General features: G+C 45.6%; 1 protein-coding gene across 1 annotated transcript in view; it reads right to left on the bottom strand.

Annotated features, from left to right (window-relative positions):
* si:ch1073-396h14.1 (disintegrin and metalloproteinase domain-containing protein 10) overlaps window positions 1-25,160 on the bottom strand; it is a 68,128-nt gene that overhangs the window by 6,012 nt on the left and 36,956 nt on the right. Inside the window, exons 7-12 of the mRNA XM_029633894.2 lie at window positions 17,266-17,358; window positions 16,841-17,009; window positions 9,875-10,038; window positions 3,251-3,422; window positions 1,516-1,660; window positions 206-389 (exon numbers count right to left, since the gene is read on the bottom strand). Coding sequence (XP_029489754.1) covers window positions 206-389; window positions 1,516-1,660; window positions 3,251-3,422; window positions 9,875-10,038; window positions 16,841-17,009; window positions 17,266-17,358 — 927 coding nt within the window. The remainder of the gene's footprint in view (window positions 1-205; window positions 390-1,515; window positions 1,661-3,250; window positions 3,423-9,874; window positions 10,039-16,840; window positions 17,010-17,265; window positions 17,359-25,160) is intronic.

Raw genomic sequence — 25,160 nt, 5'->3', positions numbered from 1 at the left:
ACATTCAGAACAACTTTCCAAACTCAGAACCCCATTTATCATCTGAATGGGTGAAAACATTGAGTAAATGTACTCAAGTTGGACACCAAGGACAACAGATCCTGTGAAAGTGGATACTGTTGACTTTGGAATGTTGTCGCAATGAGACAGTGGGTGCAATGGGTGAAAATGTTGAGTCATCAACTGGCCCTCCTACGGTGCTCACCCCGTTGAGACACACCCGGGTGCCCAGACTGCATATGGTCATGTTGGCCTTGGCCACAGGCTCGGGGCAGATGGGGGAGAGACCAGAGCAAATACTCTCCAGCTGACAGTCTGACTCCTCCTCACAGCTGACCCCTGACGGTTTCAAGACACACGCTGGCCCACAGCACAGACCCTGACTGGGACTGAGGGGACAGACAGAAAGACAAACAGACAGATAGACAGAGAGACAGACAGGCAGGTGGGCGGACGGACAGATATACAAAGAGAGACAATTACTGGGTGTATTGTGATTTACTGTTTTGTTTTTGAATGGTAAGATAGAGGCAATTATCCTCACAGCCACAACCACAACTCTGCTTTGACCCCCAACCCCTTGGGTTGTGCCGTGGCGGAGATCTTTGTGGGCTATACTCGGCCTTGTCTCAGGATGGTAAGTTGGTGGTTGAAGATATCCCTCTAGTGGTGTGGGGTCTGTGCTTTGGCAAAGTGGGTGGGTTTATGTCCTTCCTGTTTGGCCCTGTCCGGGGGTATCATCGGATGGGGCCACAGTGTCTCCTGAACCCTCCTGTCTCAGCCTCCAGTATTTATACTGCAGTAGTTTATGTGTCGGGGGCTAGGGTCAGTTTGTTATATCTGGAGTACTTCTCCTGTCTTATCCGGTGGCCTGTGTGAATTTAAGTATGCTCTCTCTAATTCTCTCTTTCTTTCTTTCTCTCTCTCTCTCGGAGAACCTGAGCCCTAGGACCATGCCTCAGGACTACCTGGCATGATGACTCCTTGCTGTCCCCAGTCCACCTGGCCGTGTTGCTGGTCCAGTTTCAACTGTTCTGCCTGCGGCTATGGAATCCTGACCTGTTCACCGGACATGCTACCTGTCCCAGACCTATTATTTGACCATGCTGGTCATTTATGAACATTTGAACATCTTGGCCATGTTCTGTTATAATCTCCACCCAGCACAGCCAGAAGAGGACTGGCCACCCCTCATAGCCTGGTTCCTCTCTAGGTTTCTTCCTAGGTTTTGGCCTTTCTAGGGAGTTTTTCCTAGCCAACGTGCTTCAACAACTGCATTGCTTGCTGTTTGGGGTTTTAGGCTGGGTTTCTGTACAACACTTTGAGATATCAGCTGATGTACGAAGGGCTATATAAATACATTTGATTTGATTTGACGAAAATGTTCCATGGGTGATATTATGTAACTTTATATAGAAATTACGCATAGAAACAGATCTAGAATCAGCAAATTGCAAAGGGACAATTTTAATCCTACTACTGATTTTAATTGCGAAACTTTGGAACCAAAGTTACCTGCACTTCTTGCCAGGTTTCAGGCGACACTGGATGCCCACAGATTCCTTGGCGCTGTGGCAGCAGAGGTCTGTCTCGTTGTGGCCCACGTCACACTCCTCCCCCTCCTCCACGATCTGATTCCCACAGATGGGCTGATCACTGACTGACAGGACAGAACACATATAGCCACACACATTAGCTCATCTCAACACTGCTGACTCATGTAGATGTTTTTTATTTTTTTTATTTTTTTATTTAACCTTTATTTAACCAGGTAGGCTAGTTGAGAACAAGTTCTCATTTGCAAAATGTCCTGTGGTATCTTCATAAATGATTGGAATAAATCAGATCCAGAGAGAGAGAGAGAGAGAGATACCCAGAGAGAGATACAGTGCCTTCAGAAAGTATTCATACCATTTGACCATTTAACTCTACACACAATATCCCATAATGACAATGTAAAACACATTTTTATACATTTTTGCAAATTTATTGAAAATGAAATAAAGGTGTGAATACTTATGTAATTTGATATTTCTTTGAGTCAATACTTTGTAGTAGCACCTTTGGCAGCGATTACAGCTGTGAGTCTTTCTGTGTCTCTAGGAGCTTTCCACACCTGGATTGTGCAACATTCACCCATAATTATTTTCAAAATTCTTCAAGCTCTGTCAAATTGGTTGTTGATCATTGCTAGACAACCATTTTCAGGTCTTGCCATAGATTTTCAAGTAGATTTAAGTCAAAACTGTAACTCGGCCATTCTTTGTCTTCTTGGTAAGCAACTTCAGTGTAGATTTGGCCTTGTGTTTAATGTTATTGTCCTGCTGAAAGGGGAATTCATCTTCCATTGTCTGGTGAGAAGCAGATACTTGTTGCCTTGTTGCAAACAGGATGCATGTTTTGGAATACTTTTATTCTGTACAGGCTTCCTTCTTTTCACTCTATTAGTTAGGTTAGTATTGTGGAGTAACTACAATGTTGTTGATCCATCCTCAGTTTTGTCCTATCACAGCCATTAAACTCTGTAACTGTTTTAAAGTCACCATTGGCCTCATGGTGAAATCCCTGAGCCGTTTCCTTCCTCTCCGGCAACTGAGTTAGGAACAACGCCTGTATCTTTGCAGTGACTGGGTGTATTGATACACCATTCAACGTGTAATTATAATAACCATGCTCAAAGGGATAATAAATGTCTGCTTTTTATGTTTACCCATCTACCAATAGGGGTCCTTCTTTGTTAGGCATTGGAAAACCTCCCTGGTCTTTGTGGTTGAATCTGTGTTGAAAAATGCATTGCTCGACTGAGGGACCTTAAAGATAATTGTATGTGTGGGGTAAAGAGATGAGGTAGTTATTCAAAAATCACGTTTAACACTATTATTGCGGACGGAGTGAGTACATGCAATTTACTATGTGATTATGTGATTTTTACTCCTGAACTTATTTAGGCATGCCATAACAAAGTGGTTGAATACTTTTGACTTAAGCTTTTCATTTTTAATTCATTTGTAAACATTTTGAAAAACATAATTCCACTTTGACATTATCAGGTATTGTGTGTAGGGAAGTGACACAAAAATCTACATTTAATAAATTAAATTCAGGCTTTCACACAACAAAATGTGGAAAAAGTAAATGGGTATGAATACTTTCTGAAGGCACTGTAGAGAAACAGAACACTACATGCTATTGATGTCCTCTTTTCCACAGAGGAGGTCTGGTTTGTTTAGACCTACATGTAGAGCCTCACCCACAAAGCAGTCATCCTTCTTGACTTTCAGGACTCGGCTGATATGCTTGATGCTGCAGGGAGAGAACTTATCGTTGTTCTCCCGGACCTCATTGGTAGCGTGAGGGAACATCAAGAACCTGCCTTTCCCTCCAGAAGAACCCAGGTTCCCACAATCCAAACCTTCATCATGCTGAGAAGCAAATACAACACAGAACATAAAGGTTCTACTTCACAGTAGAATGACATTGGGGCCCTCATTTTTAAACATATTTATGTCAAATTCAATCATTTTCACCAGATGAAAGTTATTAGTGAACATCCTTTTTCATTCAAAGTAAAACTATTGGAGGGATTTGTATGGGGTGATTCTGAGAAAACAACTACTGAACTCATTGTTGTCACGTTCTGACGTTAGTTCTTTTATTATGTCTTTTTTTTAGTATGGTCAGGGCGTGAGTTGGGTGGGTTGTCTATGTTCCGTTTTCTATGTTGTGTTTGCGTTTGGCCTGGTATGGTTCTCAATCAGAGGCAGGTGTCGTTAGTTGTCTCTGATTGAGAATCATACTTAGGTAGCCTTTTCCCACTTGTGTTTCGTGGGTGTTTGTTTTCTGTCTCTGTGTCTTCACCAGACAGAACTGTTTCGTTTTCGTTCGTTCTCCTTGTTATTTTGTTTTTGGTGTTCAATGTTAGTAAATTATCTACATGGACACGTACCACGCTGCATATTGGTCCGATCCTTCATACTCCTCGTCAGAGGAAGATGAATATCATTACAGAAACACCCACCGCCAAATGACCAAGCAGCGTGGTAACGGGCAGCAGCAGCGATCTCAGGACTCCTGGTCATGGGAGGAGATTCTGGACGGCAAGGGACCCTGAGCACAGGCTGGGGAATATCGACGCCCCAAGGCAGAGCTGAAGGCAGGGAAAGCTGAGAGGCGGCGGTATGAGGAGGCAGCACGGCAGCGCGGCTGGAAGCCCGAGAGGCAGCCCCAAAAATGTATTGGGGGGCGGCACACGAGGAGTATGGCGAAGTCAGGTAGGAAACCTGCGCCAACTCCCCGTGCTTACCGTGGAGAGTGAGGGACCGGGCAGGCACCGTGTTATGCCGCGAGGCGCACTGTGCCCCCAGTGCGCACTGTGCCCCCGGTGCGCACTGTGTCCCCAGTTCGCCAGCACAGCCCAGTGCGGGCTATTCCACCTCGCCGCACTGGCCTGGCTACGGGGAGCATTCAGCCAGGTAGGGCTGGGCAGGCTCGGTGCTCGAGACCTTCAGTGCGCCTTCACGGTCCGGTCTATCTGGTGCCACCTCCACGCACCAGCCCTCCGGTGGCAGCCCCCCGCACCAGGCTGTCTCTCCATCTCCTCCCTACAGATGCTCCTGCCTGTCCAGCGCTGCCAGAGCCTTCCTCCTGCCCAGCACTGCCAGAGTCTCCCGTCTGTCCTGAGCTGTCAGAGTCTCCCGTCTGTCCTGAGCTGCCAGAGTTGCCCGTCTGTCCTGAGCTGCCAGAGTCGCCCATCTGTCCTGAGCTGCCAGAGCCGTCAGTCAGCCAGAAGCTGCCAGAGCCGTCAGTCAGCCAGGAGCTGCCAGAGCCGTCAGTCAGCCAGGAGCTGCCAGAGCCGTCAGTCAGCCAGGAGCTGCCAGAGCCGTCCGTCAGCCAGGGGCTGCCAGAGCCGTCCGTCAGCCAGGAACTGCCAGAATCCCCCTTCCCTCTGGAGCTGCCGGAGTCTCCCGCCTGTCCGGTGCTGCCGGAATCTCCCGTCCATTCGGGAACCGTGGCTTGGGTCCCCAGTCCGAGGTTGGCGGCGAGGGTCGCCGCGTTAGAGGCCACGGAGGCGGGTAAAGAGGCGGAGAAGGACTATGGTGGAGTGGGGTCCACGTCCCGCGCCAGAGCCTCCACCGCGGACAGACACCCACTCAGACCCTCCCCTATAGGTTTAGGTTTTGCGTCCGCACCTTTTTTTTGGGGGGTTGTCTATGTTCCGTTTTCTATGTTGTGTTTGCGTTTGGCCTGGTATGGTTCTCAATCAGAGGTAGGTGTTGTTAGTTGTCTCTGATTGAGAATCATACTTAGGTAGCCTTTTCCCACTTGTGTTTCGTGGGTGTTTGTTTTCTGTCTCTGTGTCTTCACCAGACAGAACTGTTTCGTTTTCGTTCGTTCTCCTTGTTATTTTGTTTTTGGTGTTCAATGTTAATGAATTATCTACATGGACACGTACCACGCTGCGTATTGGTCCGATCCTTCATACTCCTCGTCAGAGGAAGACGAATATCGTTACAATTGTAAAATATTAAGAACAAATTATTATTTACAATGAGGGTTTGGCCTACCGTGGCCAAACCCTAACCTGGATGACGCTGGGCCAATTGTGCACCACACTATGGCCGGTTGTGATACAGCCTGATATCGAACCAGGGTCTGTAGTGATGCCTCTAGCACTGAGATGCAGTGCCTTTGACAGCTGCGCCACTCGGGAGCCCCCAAGATATATCCTTATTTAACCTGGCAAGTCAGTTAAGAACAAATTATTATTTACAATGACGGCCTAGGAACAGTGGGTTAACTGCCTTGTTTAGGGGCAGAAAGACAGATTTTTACCTTGTCAGCTCGGGGATTCGATCACAGCCTTAAGACTAAAAATGACTCTCTTTATTGCTGGATACAAACGCTTGTTAACTTAAATGAAGGTCATTTTAAGAGAGAGACAAAAGTGCTGTCTCACTGTTGGCCATGGTTCTGGAAGAGGAATACAATGTTCTCATAACAAACAACACACCCAGGACAGCACATATAGATACAGCCCTGAGCCTTCTCTGAATCTCTCCAATACCAACTTTCTCTGATTACCAGAACAAATGATGAGGTCCGATCGTTCATGTGTTTAAATCTGCTGTTGAGATGTTAATATGGACTGGGATTGTAATCACTTAGAACAGTTTAAGGGGCAAATAAACTATGTGTAGACAAATGACTGAGGCCCCTTTGTTAGGTTCTTCTCTCACTCTTCCCTCTCTCTTTCCTCTATCTCTCGGAGGGCCATGCTGTCACATTAAGGATAGCAAGAGGGTTTCCAGACACTATGGGACTATGGGAGAGATTATCATTACCAAAGTAGGCCAAAGGCCTGGCCCCCTCTCTCCCCTCAGACCCCTTACCTCCCCCTTCCCCCTCATCATACATCTCAGGTGAAGCAGGCCCTCTGATCTCTCTGTGTCCTATCACATCCTCCATCTGGAAACAATGATGCATGCCTGTCAGTGGACCCGGGGTACTGCACCGTTCAGCCAAGAACCTGCTGGATTTATAAAAGGGCCACAGACCGACATGCTGTAGCAGAACTAATCTGTGCAGGAACGCCTGGGAAGAATCCATTGCTGCCTATGGAAGTGTGAATAACATCTCTGTGGGAGCAGGGTATAGGGAGGGGGGTGGAATGTTGGCATTTGAGGCAGTGGGAGAAAGGTCGTAGATGGTGCTGCTGGTGGTTATGGAGGGAAAGTCGGTGTGTGGGGGATTTCTGTAAGGGGTACCAATAATGGGTGGCAGGTAGCCTATCATTTCATCTTTCCCTCGATCCTGACTAGTCTCCCAGTCCCTGCCTCTGAAAAACATCCCCACAGCATGATGCTGTCACCACCATCCTTCCCCGTAGGGATGGTGCCAGGTTTCCTCCAGACGTGACGTTTGACATTCAGGCTAAAAAGTCCAATATTGGTTTCATCCAACCAGAGAATCTTGTTTCTCATGGTCGGCAAGTTCTTTAGGTGCCTTTTGGCAAACTCCAAGCGGGCTCCAAGGAGTGGCTTCCGTCTGGGCACTATACCATAAAGGCCTGATTGGTGGAGTGCTGCAGAGATGGTTGTCCTTCTGGAAGGTTCTCCCATCTCCACAGAGGAACTCTGGACCATCTGGTTTTTGGTCACCTCCCTGACCAAGGTCCTTCTCCCCCAATAGCTCAGATTGGCTGGGAAGAGTCTTGTTGGTTCCAAACTTCTTCCATTTTAGAAGGATGGAGCCACTGTGTTCCCCAGATCTGTGCCTTGACACAATCCTGTCTCGGAGCTCTACGACATTTCCTTCGACCTCATAGCTTGGTTTTTGTTCTGACATGCAAAAATGTAAAAAAAATCTGGTTTAGCTTTGTCATTGTGGGGTATTGTGTGTAGATTGATGAGGGAAATTATTATTAAGTCTATTTTAGAATTAGGCTATAACGTAACACAAATACTTTCCAAATGCACTAATCATTAGTAATGCTGAGCGATTAGTGCTTTTAGAGATTGGTTCGGTTAGGTTCGATTAATAAAAATCAATCACGGATTTCGGTTTAGATTCTTGTTTTTTTTATACATTGAATGCACTATGCATTCTGTGGGTTGAATGCTGTAACAACACAGAATAAAACAATGAATAAAAGTCCCATGATGGTAGTGACTGAACATTACTGCTTATCACTTGTTAACCATCATTTATTCACATGACTTTACTTTCATTTTTGTATTAAGTTGTTGTGTATATTCTGTCTGCGGCTTATTCTGTCTGACAAAATCACAATTTTAGTAGCAAATAAGGCTAAGTTTTTTGACTGCTGAATACCAACCATCAATCACTTAGGTCATTTATTTTTAGGCAGAGATACAGTACCTTGGGAAGCTACTGCTCACTGTCCATCTATCCCTCTACATCTCTCATCCTTCTGTATCTTTTATGTAGCAGGTTAAAAGAAACACACAGACTGGACAAGTAGGTTTGCAATGGATTATGGTCATTGTAATTAATTACCACGTTTTCTGCTCTAAACTATGTAGAATATTGGCCTTTTGGAAATGACTGTCACGCCCTGACCATAGAGAGCCCTTGGTTCTCTATGGTGTAGTAGGTCAGGGCGTGACTAGGGGGTGTTCTAGTATGTATATTTCTATGTTGGTGCTAATATGGTTCCCAATTAGAGGCAGCTGTTTATCGTTGCCTCTGATTAGGGATCATATTTAGGTAGCCATTTCCCCACCTGTGTTGGGTGGGATATTGTTTATGTGTAGTTGCCTGTGTGCACACGGCATGATTTCACGGTTCGTTGTTTCTTTATTGTTTTGTTTTATGGAGATGAAAAATATGTGGAACTATACTCACGCTGCGCCTTGGTCCGCTCATTACGACGTTAGTGACAATTACAACTCCCTTTTACATTTCACAGTATGGGCTTGAGCTAATTTATCTCCACAGAAACTGCACAATGTGCGCATAGAGCTCACATTTTTTTTAAACGAACTAAATTAAATTAAAATAATTAAAATAAATAATAATAAGGTCAATTACATAGGTAAATTAGTTGTTTAAAAACAAAACAAATGCCCATATTTTGGTTAATCGCTCAAAACTATACATTAGTCAATAAAGACCAACTTTTATAACATCGGCAGCAGTGAAGTGGATCATACTACATATACACACTCACAACAAATCCCGTTTTACCAAAGGCCAGGGCAGGAAGGTCTTCCTTACAAAAAAAAAAAAAACGTGGTTTTTGGACAAGTGTGAAATTTCACGTTAACTTTTGACGTGTTTTTCCTTCACGTTTATTTTCACAAATGTCTGCTCTCCCATCCAGGGACTGACCAGGACCTACCCTGCTAAGCTTCAGAAGAAAACCAGCAGTAGGATATAGGGTGCTATGTTGCTGGAATGAATACACTAAAACTTGCAAATGAAAAAAAAGGCCAGGGTTACATAACCAAAGATAGGGAAAATTGCAGGAAAGAAGGAGGCGTTTTATTTAATTATACTATCATAAACATTTTTAAAAAGCACTGAAAACTCTTTTTGGGTATCCATTTACAATTAATTTGCGCTTGCATTGTAAAATCACAGCTAGTTATGATACAACCTGGATTCGAACCAGGGCGTCTGTAGTGACGCCTCTAGCACTGAAATGAGGGATGAGGCTGGAGAAATGCAACCAATCTCAAATCAATAGACTACACTATGGATGCAAGGAGACGATGTCATCCATGATATAAAAATTATAGTTTTAACCATGGTTTAAGGCTATACAATGTTTGTATACATTTACTTTGTTTACAAACATTGGCGTAAATGTGGAGTTTTCTTTCATGTGAAACTGCAGATTTGAATTTCACATGTAAAAATCTAATCTGCAGTTTCATACATGAAAAACATGCAATTCCACATGTGAAAGTGAGATTTTCACATGTGGAGGTTTCTTACATGTGAACCTGCAAATTATATTTTCACATGTGATTGATTTTCACATGTGAACCTACAATTCCAATCTGATTCTCAGATATGAAAATCTTAACATGTAAAACTGCAAAAACATGAAAACATATTATTCTCCTCACATGTGAAAACTTAAGCTCAACATGTGAAAACAGCTATTTCACATACTGTCTGAATTCCAAAACATAAGAATGCCTTTGAACACAGGGGTTCAAATCCTGCAACGAATTAATGCAGAGAGCTGCATCATGACCGGTACAACAAAAAAGGTAATGTGATGAAATGACATGTATCAGTAAAATAACACCAAATATCAGTAAAATAACAAGTAAAGGAAAGTGCTAGGACTCCAATGGGGGTAAAACATTAAGGATAGCCAAGGTTGATACTGTCCAGAACTCACAGGGGCGCCCAGGCTGTGGCCCAGTTCATGAGCCAGGGTGAGCTGAACGTGTTGGGGGGGCAGGTACTGGCCGTAGTTCTGCAGCGTGATCAGGCCCGTGTTCAGACTGGCGTTGCTACCATCCCGCATGAGAGTGTGTCGCGAACAAATCCCTCCCCAGTTCCCTGAAATATAAGGGAAAAGTAAGGAGAGTAAAGATAAGGTATGAATAGGGTCTAGACTTGATACTATCATTTAGGTGAAAGGGCAATTTCCTTGGCAGAATGTGTACAGTAGACAACATGTTCAGCGCAGTAGAAATAAAGCGTGAGAAACCTCAGCTGCACTGGGTTGCTTAAAGTCATGAACGTGTTAGTTGTTACTAATGTGCCATTTCTACTGTAATAGCTGTGCTATGGCTGTCCACCCTTCACTATATTGCTTACAGTATAGGTTGCATATGTGACCTTGACCTTTCTCTTTAACACCACAGGCCCGTATTTATGTTTTATTGAGGTTGTCCCCAGCCCCATAAAAATCAATGAAAGTATGGACAGTATGGATGTTTATCATATATGCACAGTCACTTTAACTATACATTCATGTACATATGTACATACTACCTCAATTGACCCGACCAACCAGTGCTCTCGCACATTGGCTAACCAGGCTATCTGCATTGAGTCCCGCCACCCACCACTCACCACCCGCCAACCCCTCTTTACGCTACTGCTACTCTCTGTTCATCATATATGCATAGTCACTTTAACCATATCTACATGTACGTACTACCTCAATCAGCCTGACTAACTGGTGTCTGTATGTAGCCTCGCTACTTTTATAGCCTCGCTACTGTTTTTCACTGTCTTTTTATTGTTGTTTTTATTTCTTTACTGACCTGTTGTTCACTTAATACCTTTTTGCACTCTTGGTTAGAGCCTGTAAGTAAGTATTTCACTGTACGGTCTGCCTACACCTGTTGTAGTCAGCGCACGTGACAAATAAACATTCATTTGATTTGATTTGACAGGCCAGAAGGCAGGCTAAGTTCTCACTGTGGCAGATAAAAGCCTCACGGCCAGATGGGTCTGTGTATCGGTGACTTGCCTTAACTTGTTGGCTTATATAATGCTCCTGCACTGCATGCGATCCCACCGGCCACCAATTACAAACAGCTGGCCTTTTCCTCACAGAATGCAGTACTGTGACATCATCTTTCAGCTAGCCCACCACTCATTTCAGAGAGGCCCGTTTTGTTTCAGTATGTGGATCGTAGAAAGGCTTTGGTCATGGAACTGACATGGGCTATAGGAGTTGGGAGTTTACCTTGGCTTTATTTTTTTAATTTTTTAATTTTTTAAATGTAACCTTTATCTAACTTCACAGTAGGCACTAGATATATTTGCAAAGGGGCACAGCCACTATTGCCACAGGCAAATGATATTTGCTAGAGGTGGTTATATTGAGCAAAGGACAACACTTATGTCCAATTCTATTGTTCCCCAGGCAATATAACCACTTCTAGTAATACAACTCCCACTACTACTACTACTACTACTACACTACTACTACATTACCATTATAGTCATATACACTGAGTGTATAAAACATTAGGAACACCTGCTCTTTCCATGACATGGACTGACCAGGTGAATCCAGGTGAAAACTATGATCCCTTATTGATGTCACCTGTTAAATCCACTTCAATAAGTGTGGGTGAATCGGAGGAGACAGGTTAAAGAAGGGTTTTTAATTCTTAGGGATAGCCCCCTTTTTTCAATTTTCGCCTAAAATGACATACCCAAATCGAACTGCCTGTAGCTCAAGCCCTGAAGCAAGGACATGCATATTCTTGGTACCATTTGAAAGGAAACACTTTGAAGTTCGTGTAAATGTGAATTGAATGTAGGATAATATAACACAATAGATCTGGTAGAAGAAAATACAAAGAAAAAAACAACCAGTTTTTTTCTACCACCATCTTTGAAATGCAACAGAAAGGTCCCAGTTCCAGCCATCACTCTGAAATTGTATGAAATTGTTTGGTGCACAAAAGTATAGTAATTGCCCATAATTCTGCAGTTGTACTTCCAATTTTGATCATCATATAATTTGCGCAAAGAGAAGGCGGAGAAAGGCGGAGAAAAAGGGTTCGGAGGGCGGGCTGCCTTCTGAGAATTCGTAGGAGATCGAATAAACTCCTACTGCCTTCCATTCTGCTAGCAAACGTGCAATTTTTGGAAAATTAAATCAATGACCTACGCGCAAGATTTAACTACCAACGGTACATTCAAGACTGTAATATCTTATGCTTCACCTAGTCGTGGCTGAACGACGACATTTTCAACATACAGCTGGCTGGTTATACGCTGTATCGGCAGAATAGAACAGCGGCGTCTCGTAAGACAAGTGGCGGTCAACAATGTATATTTGTAAATAATAGCTGGTGCACGATATCGAAGGAAGTCTCAAGGTAGAGTATCTCATGATAAGCTGTAGACCCATCTATCTACCAAGAGAGTTTTCATCTGTATTTTTTGTAGCTGTCTACATACCACCACAGACTGATGCTGGCACTCAGACAACACTCAATGTATTCCGCCATAAGCAAACAGGAAAACACTCACATAAAGGCAACACTCCTAGTGGCCGGGGACTTTAATGCAGGGAAACTTAAATCGGTCTTACCAAATTTTTTATCAGCATGTTAAATGTGCAACCAGAGGGGAAAAAACCCTTTACTCCACACACAGAGACGCATGCAAAGCTCTCCCTCGCCCTCCATTTGGAAAATCTGACCATAATTCTATCCTCCTGATTCCTGCTTACAAGCAAAAATTAAAGAAGGAAGCAGTGACTCGATCAATAAAAAAGTGGTCAGATGAAGCAGATGCTAAGCTACAGGACTGTTTTGCTAGCACATACTGGAATATGTTCTGGGATTCCTCCAATGACATTGAGGAGTACACCACATCAGTTATTGGCTTCATCAATAAGTGCATCGATGACGCCGTCCCCACAGTAACCGTACGAACATACCCCAACCAGAAGCGATGGATTACAAGCAACATCCACACTGAGCTGAAGGATAGAGCTGCCGCTTTCAAGGAGCGGGACTCTAACCCGGAAGCTTATAAGAAATACAACTATGCCCTCCGACGAACCACCAAACAGGCAAACAGGTTGTGCCGTGGCGGAGATCTTTGTGGGCAATACTCGGCCTTGTCTCAGGATGGTAAGTTGGTGGTTGAAGATATCCCTCTAGTGGTGTGGGGGCTGCGCTTTGGCAAAGTGGGTGGGGTTATATCCTTCCTGTTTGGCCCTGTCCGGGGGTATCATCGGATGGGGCCACAGTGTCTCCTGACCCCTCCTGTCTCAGCCTCCAGTATTTATGCTGCAGTAGTTTGTGTCGGGGGGCTAGGGTCAGTTTGTTACATCTGGAGTACTTCTCCTGTCCTATCCGGTGTCCTGTGTGAATTTAAGTATGCTCTCTCTAATTCTCTCTTTCTCTCTTTCTTTCTCTCTTTCGGAGGACCTGAGCCCTAGGACCATGCCTCAGGACTACCTGACATGATGACTCCTTGCTGTCCCCAGTCCACCTGGCCGTGCTGCTGCTCCAGTTTCAACTGTTCTGCCTATGATTATTATTATTTGACCATGCTGGTCATTTATGAACATTTGAACATCTTGGCCATGTTCTGTTATAATCTCCACCCGGCACAGCCAGAAGAGGACTGGCCACCCCCTATAGCCTGGTTCCTCTCTAGGTTTCTTCCTAGGTTTTAGCCTTTCTAGGGAGTTTTTCCTAGCCACCGTGCTTCTACACCTGCATTGCTTGCTGTTTGGGGTTTTAGGCTGGGTTTCTGTACAGCACTTTGAGATATCAGCTGATGTACGAAGGGCTATATAAATAAATTTGATTTGATTTGATTTTTGACTAAACACTTCCCTCTGCAACTGGATCCTGGACTTCCTGACGGGCCGCCCCCAGGTAGTAAGGGTAGGTAACAACACACCTGCCACACTGATCCTCAACACAGGGGCTCCTCAGGGGTGTGTGCTCTGTCCCCTCCTGTACTCCCTGTTCACTCATGACTGCACGGCCAGGGCACAACTCCAACACCATCATTAAGTTTACCGATGACACAACAGTGGTAGGCCTGATCACCGACAACGAAGAAACAGCCTATAGGAAGGAGGTCAGAGACCAGGCCAGGTGGTTCCGGAACAACAACCTCTTGTTCAACATGATCAAGACAAAGGAGATGATTGTGGACTACAGGAAAAAGAGGACCAGGCATGCCCCCATTCTCATCGACGGGGCTGTAGTGGAGCAGGTTGAGAGCTTCAAGTTTCTTGGTATCCACATCACCAACAAACTAACATGGTCCAATCACACCAAGACAGTCATGAAGAGGGCACGACAAAACCTATTCCCCCTCAGGAGACTGAAAAGATTTGGCATGGGTCCACAGATCCTCAAAAAGTTCTACAGCTGCACCATCGAGAGCATCTTGACTGGTTGCATCACTGTCTGGTATGGCAACTGCTCGGCCTCCAACTGCAAGGCGCTACAGTGGGTAGTGCGTACAGCCCATTACATCACTGGGGCAAAGCTTCCTGCCACCCAGGACCTCTGTACCAGGCGGTGTCAGAGGAAGGCCCTAAAAATTGTCAAAGACTCCAGCCACCCTAATTATAGACTGTTCTCTCTGCTACCGCACGGCTAGCGGTACCGGAGGCTTCTAAACAGCTTCTACCCCCAAGCCATAAGACTCCTGAACATCTAATCAAATGGCTACTCAGACTATTTGCACCCCGCTGCTACCTGTTGTTATCATCTTTAAAACCTCTTTAGGAAGCTGCGAATTTTCGCAGCTTTTTGTTAAAAATCGCGCAACATTTCAGCGCCCTGCTACTCATGCCAGGAATATAGTATATGCATATGATTAGTATGTGTGGATAGAAAACACACAGACGTTTCTAAAACTGGTTAAATCACGGCTGTGACTATAACAGAACGTGCGTTTCATCGAAAAGTGCAGGAAAATCTGATCACTGAAAATGGAAAAATATATCCATGCACGACTTCAACCAATTGTTAAAGGTGACCCAGATTAAATGAGGCCGAGGTTGCAACACCTACAGCTTCCACACGATGTCAACAGTCTTGTCATTTGCCTAGGGTTTTTTTCTTGGTCAAACGAAGAAGAGACAGCCCATTTCTTCAGGTATCCGACCGGATATTTTGGTTGAGATTTACCCGGACATTATTTCCAGACGGACAGCTATAGAATATACTTCGCCTCGTAATCAATTTGATCGCTTATTAACGTTTACTAATACCTAAAGTTGCATTACAAAAGTATTTCGAAGTGTTTTGTGAAAGTTTATCGTCGACTTTTTTAATTTAAAAAAATGACGTTACGTTAGAAAACGCTATTTTTTTCGTTGTTCACACAGTCTTCATAGATCGATATCTAGGCTATATATGGACCGATTTAATCGAAAAAAGACCCAAAATTATGTTTATGGGACATCTAGGAGTGCCAAGAAAGAAGCTCGTCAAAGGTAATGAATGTTTTATATTTTATTTCTGCGTTTTGGGTAGCCCCGGCTATCGCAAAATCTGTCGTTAGGTGACGTTGCAGTATTTTGGGGGTACATGCTATCAGATAATAGCTTCTCATGCTTTCGCCGAAAAGCATTTTACAAATCTGACTCGGTAGCTAGATTCACAACGAGTGTAGCTTTAATTCAGTACCTTGTATGTGTATTTTAATGAAAGTTTGAGTTTTATCAAAAACTATACGTGGCGCACTTGAAATTTCCGCTGATTTGATCCCCACAAAGTGACCGCTTCTCTAACTCTACCTACATGTACATATTACCTCGACTAACCGGTGCCCCCGCACATTGACTCTGTACCGGTACCCCCTTGTATATAGTCTCGCTATTGTTATTTTACTGCTGCTCGTTAATTACGTGTTACTTTTATTTCTTATTCTTATTGTATTCGGCACATGTGACTAATACAATTTGATTTGATGTGATGATTTAGTGACTGCAAAGAAAATTACTTGCAGTCACTAAATCATGATGATCAAAATGTATCTACTGGGATTTTTAAAAGACAGACTCACTTTCTGTTTTGTCTGCTTGGAGATAAGTATGGTTGTGTTAATCTTATTGCAAGCACATTTTTTACCGTATAATATAGTTTTGATTGATGTATTTATGTTTTGAGAAGGCAACTACAATTACTGTTTGCAAAAGGCCACAGAGTTCTGTGTCTTGTGGACACAGTCCTTCTACAGTGATATGAGTCTGATTTCAGTCTGATGCAAGGCAGTGTGTGTGTGTGTGTGTGTGTGTGTGTGTGTGTGTGTGTGTGTGTGTGTGTGTGTGTGTGTGTGTGTGTGTGTGTGTGTGTGTGTGTGTGTGTGTGTGTGTGTGTGTGTGTGTATGTGTGTATGTGTGTGTGTGTGTCTTGGGTTGTGTGTTTTGCTTTGCTCATAGTGCCCTCCCTCCCTTCAGGGTTCAGCGGGTTCCACAGGGTTTGTAGCACCATAAAGGGGGAGGGGGAGAGAGGAGGTCGCATAGGATGCATGAAAGTCTCTCTCTCACGCCCCTCTGATCAGCCAATCAAAGGCGGCCCAGCTAACGATGTGATGGAAACACCCAAGGTGCTCCACCCCCTGTGGGAACAGGTCCCCCCTTCCACACATACAACAATAAACAGGTTAAATTAGGTCAAATAAGACGCATATCAGATGTGGAAAGGTCAGATGAGGTTTTGGCTTCTAGAGAAGACATTGGACATGCAACTTTAATTGGAGATGCGGCTGTGATTGAGGAGCAGTCAAAATTCAGGAATGTGTGGGTTTGTATGTGTGTAATGCGGTAGTGTTTAGGAGGGCAGCAGGGCTGTTTTTATGCTTGTGTCCATGTGTGTGTCTCTATTGCTTTCCAGACCCTGCCTCTCACCTGTCTTGCCCTCCCATGCCAGCCCCAACACTCCACTGTAGTCCCTGTTGGTCAACAGGTAGGACAGACAGTAGTTTCCCCAGTTACTCTCAGAGAACAGACTGAGCAGCTTTTCTGGGCCGAGGAAGGGCCGATTCAGGGGGTTGGTCTCATCCTCCTCTCTCATGACCTATAGGAGACACATTGGCAGCACCTGAGGATATTTCTATAATAGCTCTTCCCAAAATCACTCATAAAGGAGCCTTTGAGTCCAAGAAGGAGAGAAAGAAAGGGAAAACATAACTAGTTTGTCAATTGCACATATCAAGTTGCTAGTTTAGCTTCATTAATTTAGGAGTAATCATACTGTAGTATCAGCACATCTAAAGTGGATAAGCCTTGAAACACAGAACATTGCAGCCATTGTGAATGAGTGGAGTTCTTACACTGAGTGATTTCACTTTGAAGTTGATTAGCTTGAGACCGTCAAAGTCGGCCTTGTCATAAATATCATTCACCGCTCTCACGTAGGAGGCAACCTAGGACAGGAGGACACAGAGACAAAAGATGGAGAAGATTCTCATAAAACAGCTCACAGTGTTATATACACTGCTTCTCTATAGAGGACATTCTACTTCGCTGCTTATGGAGAGTCATTGCAGAACAGTGAATATGGCATTAATACAATTCATAATCTACTCCACAAAGCTATTTAATCCACTGTATTTTCAGCATGGGTGGGAGACTGGTGACATTGTACCCTGCATACCTTACACATGCAAACCAGTCACTTGCTAACCAGTTCAGGGAAGTCAGGAACCAATACACGCAGTCAGTCAGGAAAGCTAAGGCCAGCTTCTTCAGGCAGAAATTTGCATCCTGTAGCTCCAACTCCAAAAAGTTCTGGGACACTGTGAAGTCCATGGAGAACAAGAGCACCTCCTCCCAGCTGCCCACTGCACTGAAGCTAGGTAACACGGTCACCACCGATAAATCCATGATTATCGAAAACTTCAACAAGCATTTCTCAATGGCTGGCCATGCCTTCCGCCTGGCTACTCCAACCTCGGCCAACAGCTCCCCCCCCCCCCCCCCCGCAGCTACTCGCCCAAGCCTCTCCAGGTTCTCATTTACCCAAATCCAGATAGCAGATGTTCTGAAAGAGCTGCAAAACCTGGACCCGTACAAATCAGCTGGGCTCGACAATCTGGACCCTCTATTTCTGAAACTATCCACCGCCATTGTCGCAACCCCTATTACCAGCCTGTTCAACCTCTCTTTCATATCGTCTGAGATCCCCAAGGATTGGAAAGCTGCCGCAGTCATCCCCCTCTTCAAAGGGGGAGACACCCTGGACCCAAACTGTTACAGACCTATATCCATCCTGCCCTGCCTTGCCTATCTAAGGTCTTCGAAGGCCAAGTCAACAAACAGGTCACTGACCATCTCGAATCCCACGTACCTTCTCCGCTGTGCAATCTGGTTTCCGAGCCGGTCACGGGTGCACCTCAGCCACGCTCAAGGTACTAAACGATATCATAACCGCCATCGATAAAAGACAGTACTGTGCAGCCGTCTTCATCGACCTTGCCAAGGCTTTAGACTCTGTCAATCACCATATTCTTATCGGCAGACTCAGTAGCCTCGGTTTTTCTGATGACTGCCTTGCCTGGTTCACCAACTACTTTGCAGACAGAGTTCAGTGTGTCAAATCGGAGGGCATGCTGTCCGGTCCTCTGGCAGTCTCTATGGGGGTGCCACAGGGTTCAATTCTCGGGCCTACTCTTTTCTCTGTATATATCAATGATGTTGCTCTTGCTGCGGGCGATTCCCTGATCCACCTCTACGCAGACGACACCATTCTATATACTTCCGGCCCGTCCTTGGACACTGTGCTATCTAACCTCCAAACGAGCTTCAATGCCATACAACACTCCTTCCGTGGCCTCCAACTGCTCTTAAACGCTAGTAAAACCAAATTCATGCTTTTCAACCGTTCGCTGCCTGCACCCGCACGCCTGACTAGCATCACCACCCTGGATGGTTCTGACCTTGAATATGTGGACATCTATAAGTAGGTGTCTGGCTAGACTGTAAACTCTCCTTCCAGACTCATATCAAACATGGTAGCTTCCGGGTTGGAGCGATCTGGTCGCATCCGCGCTTCGGTCTGCAGGTTGTATAACTTTTTCATTACACTTCATTACATTTCATTATATGTGGACATCTATAAGTAGGTGTCTGGCTAGACTGTAAACTCTCCTTCCAGACTCATATCAAACATGGTAGCTTCCGGGTTGGAGCGATCTGGTCGCATCCGCGCTTCGGTCTGCAGGTTGTATAACTTTTTCATTACACTTCATTACATTTCATTATAGTACAACGGTCTGCGGTCTGATTTGTCTAATCTTAGCAATTTCCTCTTAGCTAGCTACATAGTCGTCGTTGTATCAAAGATAATTGCTTAACTTTCTGAACATTCGAGACGTGTAGTCCACTTGTCATTCCAATCTCCTCTGCATTAGCGTAGCCTCTTCTCTAGCCTGTCAACTATGTGTCTGTCTATCCCTGTTCTCTCCTCTCTGCACAGACCATACAAACGCTCCACACCGCATGGCCGCAGCCACCCTAATCTGGTGGTCCCAGCGCGCACGACCCACGTGGAGTTCCAGGTCTCCGGTAGCCTCTGGAACTGCCGATCTGCGGCCAACAAGGCAGAGTTCATCTCAGCCTATGTCTCCCTCCAGTCCCTCGACTTCTTGGCTCTGACGGAAACATGGATCACCACAGACAACACCGCTACTCCTACTGCTCTCTCTTCGTCCGCCCACGTGCTCTCGCACACCCCGAGAGCTTCTGGTCAGCGGGGTGGTGGCACCGGGATCCTCATCTCTCCCAAGTGGTCATTCTCTCTTTCTCCCCTTACCCATCTGTCTATCGCCTCCTTTGAATTCCATGCTGTCACAGTTACCAGCCCTTTCAAGCTTAACATCCTTATCATTTATCGCCCTCCAGGTTCCCTCGGAGAGTTCATCAATGAGCTTGATGCCTTGATAAGCTCCTTTCCTGAGGACGGCTCACCTCTCACAGTTCTGGGCGACTTTAACCTCCCCACGTCTACCTTTGACTCATTCCTCTCTGCCTCCTTCTTTCCACTCCTCTCCTCTTTTGACCTCACCCTCTCACCTTCCCCCTACTCACAAGGCAGGCAATACGCTCGACCTCATCTTTACTAGATGCTGTTCCTCCACTAACCTCATTGCAACTCCCCTCCAAGTCTCCGACCACTACCTTGTATCCTTTTCCTCTCGCTCTCATCCAACACTTCCCACACTGCCCCTACTCGGATGGTATCGGGCCGTCCCAACCTTCGCTCTCTCTCCCCCGCTACTCTCTCCTCTTCCATCCTATCATCTCTTCCCTCTGCTCAAACCTTCTCCAACCTATCTCCTGATTCTGCCTCCTCAACCCTCCTCTCCTCCCTTTCTGCATCCTTTGACTCTCTATGTCCCCTATCCTCCAGGCCGGCTCGGTCCTCCCTCCCGCTCCGTGGCTCGACGACTCATTGCGAGCTCACAGAACAGGGCTCCGGGCAGCCGAGCGGAAATGGAGGAAAACTCGCCTCCCTGCAGACCTGGCATCCTTTCACTCCCTCCTCTCTACATTTTCCTCCTCTGTCTCTGCTGCTAAAGCCACTTTCTACCACTCTAAATTCCAAGCATCTGCCTCTAACCCTAGGAAGCTCTTTGCCACCTTCTCCTCCCTCTTGAATCCTCCTCCCCCTCCCCCTCCTCCCTCTCTGCAGATGACTTCGTCAACCATTTTGAAAAGAAGGTCGACGACATCCGATCCTCGTTTGCTAAGTCAAACGACACCGCTGGTTCTGCTCACACTGCCCTACCCTGTGCTCTGACCTCTTTCTCCCCTCTCTCTCCAGATGACATCTCGCGTCTTGTGACGGCCGGCCGCCCAACAACCTGCCCGCTTGACCCTATCCCCTCCTCTCTTCTCCAGACCATCTCCGGTGACCTTCTCCCTTACCTCACCTCGCTCATCAACTCATCCCTGACCGCTGGCTACGTCCCTCCCGTCTTCAAGAGAGCGAGAGTTGCACCCCTTCTGAAAAAACCTACACTCGATCCCTCCGATGTCAACAACTACAGACCAGTATCCCTTCTTTCTTTTCTCTCCAAAACTCTTGAACGTGCCGTCCTTGGCCAGCTCTCCCGCTATCTCTCTCAGAATGACCTTCTTGATCCAAATCAGTCAGGTTTCAAGACTAGTCATTCAACTGAGACTGCTCTTCTCTGTATCACGGAGGCGCTCCGCACTGCTAAAGCTAACTCTCTCTCCTCTGCTCTCATCCTTCTAGACCTATCGGCTGCCTTCGATACTGTGAACCATCAGATCCTCCTCTCCACCCTCTCCGAGTTGGGCATCTCCGGCGCGGCCCACGCTTGGATTGCGTCCTACCTGACAGGTCGCTCCTACCAGGTGGCGTGGCGAGAATCCGTCTCCTCACCACGTGCTCTCACCACTGGTGTCCCCAGGGCTCTGTTCTAGGCCCTCTCCTATTCTCGCTATACACCAAGTCACTTGGCTCTGTCATAACCTCACATGGTCTCTCCTATCATTGCTATGCAGACGACACACAATTAATCTTCTCCTTTCCCCTTCTGACGACCAGGTGGCGAATCGCATCTCTGCATGTCTGGCAGACATATCAGTGTGGATGACGGATCATCACCTCAAGCTGAACCTCGGCAAGACGGAGCTGCTCTTCCTCCCGGGAAGGACTGCCCGTTCCATGATCTCGCCATCACGGTTGACAACTCATTGTGTCCTCGTCCCAGAGCGCTAAGAACCTTGGCGTGATCCTGGACAACACCCTGTCGTTCTCAAATAACATCAAGGCGGTGGCCCGTTCCTGTAGGTTCATGCTCTACAACATCCGCAGAGTACGACCCTGCCTCACACAGGAAGCGGCGCAGGTCCTAATCCAGGCACTTGTCATCTCCCGTCTGGATTACTGCAACTCGCTGTTGGCTGGGCTCCCTGCCTGTGCCATTAAACCCCTACAACTCATCCAGAACGCCGCAGCCCGTCTGGTGTTCAACCTTCCCAAGTTCTCTCACGTCACCCCGCTCCTCCGCTCTCTCCACTGGCTTCCAGTTGAAGCTCGCATCCGCTACAAGACCATGGTGCTTGCCTACGGAGCTGTGAGGGGAACGGCACCTCACTACCTCCAGGCTCTGATCAGGCCCTACACCCAAACAAGGGCACTGCGTTCATCCACCTCTGGCCTGCTCGCCTCCCTACCACTGAGGAAGTACAGTTCCCGCTCAGCCCAGTCAAAACTGTTCGCTGCTCTGGCCCCCCAATGGTGGAACAAACTCCCTCACGACGCCAGGACAGCGGAGTCAATCACCACCTTCCGGAGACACCTGAAACCCCACCTCTTTAAGGAATACCTAGGATAGGATAAAGTAATCCTTCTCCCCCTCCCCCCTTAAAAGACCTAGATGCACTATTGTAAAGTGGCTGTTCCACTGGATGTCATAAGGTGAAAGCACCAATTTGTAAGTCGCTCTGGATAAGAGCGTCTGCTAAATGACTTAAATGTAAATGTAAATGTAAACATCTCCAATCGAAAATCAAATCTAGAATCGGCTTTCTATTCCGCAACAAAGCCTCCTTCACTCACGCCGCCAAACTTACCCTAGTAAAACTGACTATCCTACCGATCCTCGACTTCGGCGATGTCATCTACAAAATTGCTTCCAACACTCTACTCAGCAAACTGGATGCAGTTTATCACAGTGCCATCCTTTTTGTCACTAAAGCACCTTATACCACCCACCACTGCGACCTGTATGCTCTAGTCGGCTGGCCCTCGCTACATATTCGTCGCCAGACCCACTGGCTCCAGGTCATCTACAAGTCCATGCTAGGTAAAGCTCCGCCTTATCTCAGTTCACTGGTCACCATGGTAACACCCACCCGTAGCACGCGCACCAGCAGGTGTATCTCACAGATCATCCCTAAAGCCAACACCTCATTTGGCCGCCTTTCGTTCCAGTTCTCTGCTGCCTGTGACTGGAACGAATTGCAAAAATCGCTGAAGTTGGAGACTTTTATCTCCCTCACCAACTTCAAACACCTGCTATCTGAGCAGCTAACCGATCGCTGCAGCTGTACATAGTCTATCGGTAAATAGCCCACCCATTTTTACCTACCTCATCCCCATACTGTTTTTATTTATTTACTTTTCTGCTCTTTTGCACACCAATATCTCTACCTGTACATGACCATCTGATCATTTATCACTCCAGTGTTAATCTGCAAAATTGTAATTATTCGCCTACCTCCTCATGCCTTTTGCACACAATGTATATAGACTCCCTTTTTTTCTACTGTGTTATTGACTTGTTAATTGTTTACTCCATGTGTAACTCTGTGTTGTCTGTTCACACTGCTATGCTTTATCTTGGCCAGGTCGCAGTTGCAAATGAGAACTTGTTCTCAACTAGCCTACCTGGTTAAATAAAGGTGAAATTAAAATAATTTTAAAAAGTTCCTACAGAACATAGTATAGAATCCCTTTTCTTCTGCAAACAACAACGACGCACAGGGTGAACTTTCCATAAATATTTATGCTTCGGAGTGAGGAAACAGCAGCCTTGTCTCTGTCCTGTGAGAATGGGGTCACAAGTGACAACAAGAGCCATATTTACACGCAGATGACATCAGTGCATCATTTACAATGCTTGTTTAAAAAATAAAGACATCCAGTGCCCACAACAAACGCCATGGAAAACATAAATCGTCACGAGTGGAAAGAATCTGGCTAGGTCAGGAGAGGTGAGAAGACAGGAGCAGATGGCGTGGCTGCCATGTGCCATTAAAGCTGGCAGGGAGATCACATTCACTTACTGAGTGGGTTCAAAGTATTTGAGTATTTGTTATTTAAATACAACGTTCTGTGTAATTGATTATTCTAAAAAAACAGCCAAAACAAGTACTTTTATTTGAGTGTTTAAATGGTTATTTGGTCAACTAAATTGTATTTGCAAGTATTTTCCAATACCTATTTCAAATACAATTTTCAAATACCTGGGTTAAATGCATGGGAGTGTATTTGAGTCAGTGTATTTTTGCATTTTCCAATACTTTCCAAGTGCATTCCCAAATACATTCCAATATTCAACTACTTGTTTTCATATAAAGGTTATCTGAATACTTGTTCTTAAATGTATTGAATAGTGATTGAAGTGCCTGAAATAGTATTTGAACCCAGGTCTGCTGAGTGGACGTCCTGTTTTCTCTGGACTGGAATGGTCCTGTGTGACTTCATAGCAGAGGTGGTCAGACTTTCGCAAACCTAGTTTACTCCAAAGATAAACTACGCATAGGCCTAGTAGTTTTTCATACAGTATAGTGTACAGCATCCCAGCAAGTTAGGCAAGCAGCGGGTGGACAGGCAGGCTGGTTGGTAGGAGGTCACGATGAGCCTTTGACCCAATCGGTCCACCAGTTATGCCAGAGTTCACTACAGGTCTATGGGACTGGGCCTGTGTCATGTGCATGGAGGCCCAAAGTCACACTACTCACTACTGGTGTCAAAGACTTGGCTGCAGCCATCTTGGCAGCCCCTGCTGCCATAGTAACAGTGCTGGGCATGGCCATGGTGTTACTACATACCGATGGGTGTAGCTGGCACAGAAGAGATAGAAGGCATCCAAATGGCACTTAAACCTGTGTTGATATGCCATCAACATTGGGTTAATTTAGCCATGTGGGGTAGTTAGAGCTTACAACTGGCACACCTTCTTGGCACCTATGTCACCCTGACAGCTCTCTCCTAATCCTTCCCAGTGTAATGCCACAGCAGCTGTGTGGTCAAGAGAGGAGAGGGCTTGAAAGTTGGCATAGAGCAGGTGGTTTTCTGCAGGCACTGACTGCATAACCTCCACCAAATACGATGACTCTGGCCTTTTACGAAAGTTTAACATAAAGAGCAAATTAATTAACTCATATTGTACATACCAAATGGAATTCCAAATTGTCTCATAATAATCTGTTTAATCCAGTCATCTGACTGAATAGCAGCATTGAACTATTGTTGACATTTATATTTTATTAAATCTAAATCATCCTGATGGTCATGACATTTTGTCAGCCAGTAACTGTCATGCAAATAACTGCTGTAATTGACTGTTAATGAACATTAACACATTTATCATCTCCAGGCTTCCAGGCATAGCCTACAAACCACTAATGTGAACCTTTTGGAACACCTACATTTAAGAAATGTTGCCATTTTAAAGCACATTCTCAGTTC

Source organism: Oncorhynchus nerka, linkage group LG25 (genome assembly GCF_034236695.1).
Source record: "Oncorhynchus nerka isolate Pitt River linkage group LG25, Oner_Uvic_2.0, whole genome shotgun sequence".
Classification (NCBI taxonomy): Eukaryota; Metazoa; Chordata; class Actinopteri; order Salmoniformes; family Salmonidae; genus Oncorhynchus; species Oncorhynchus nerka.
The sequence above is the reverse complement of the archived record's forward strand: the minus strand, read 5'-3'. Positions and strand labels throughout refer to the sequence as shown.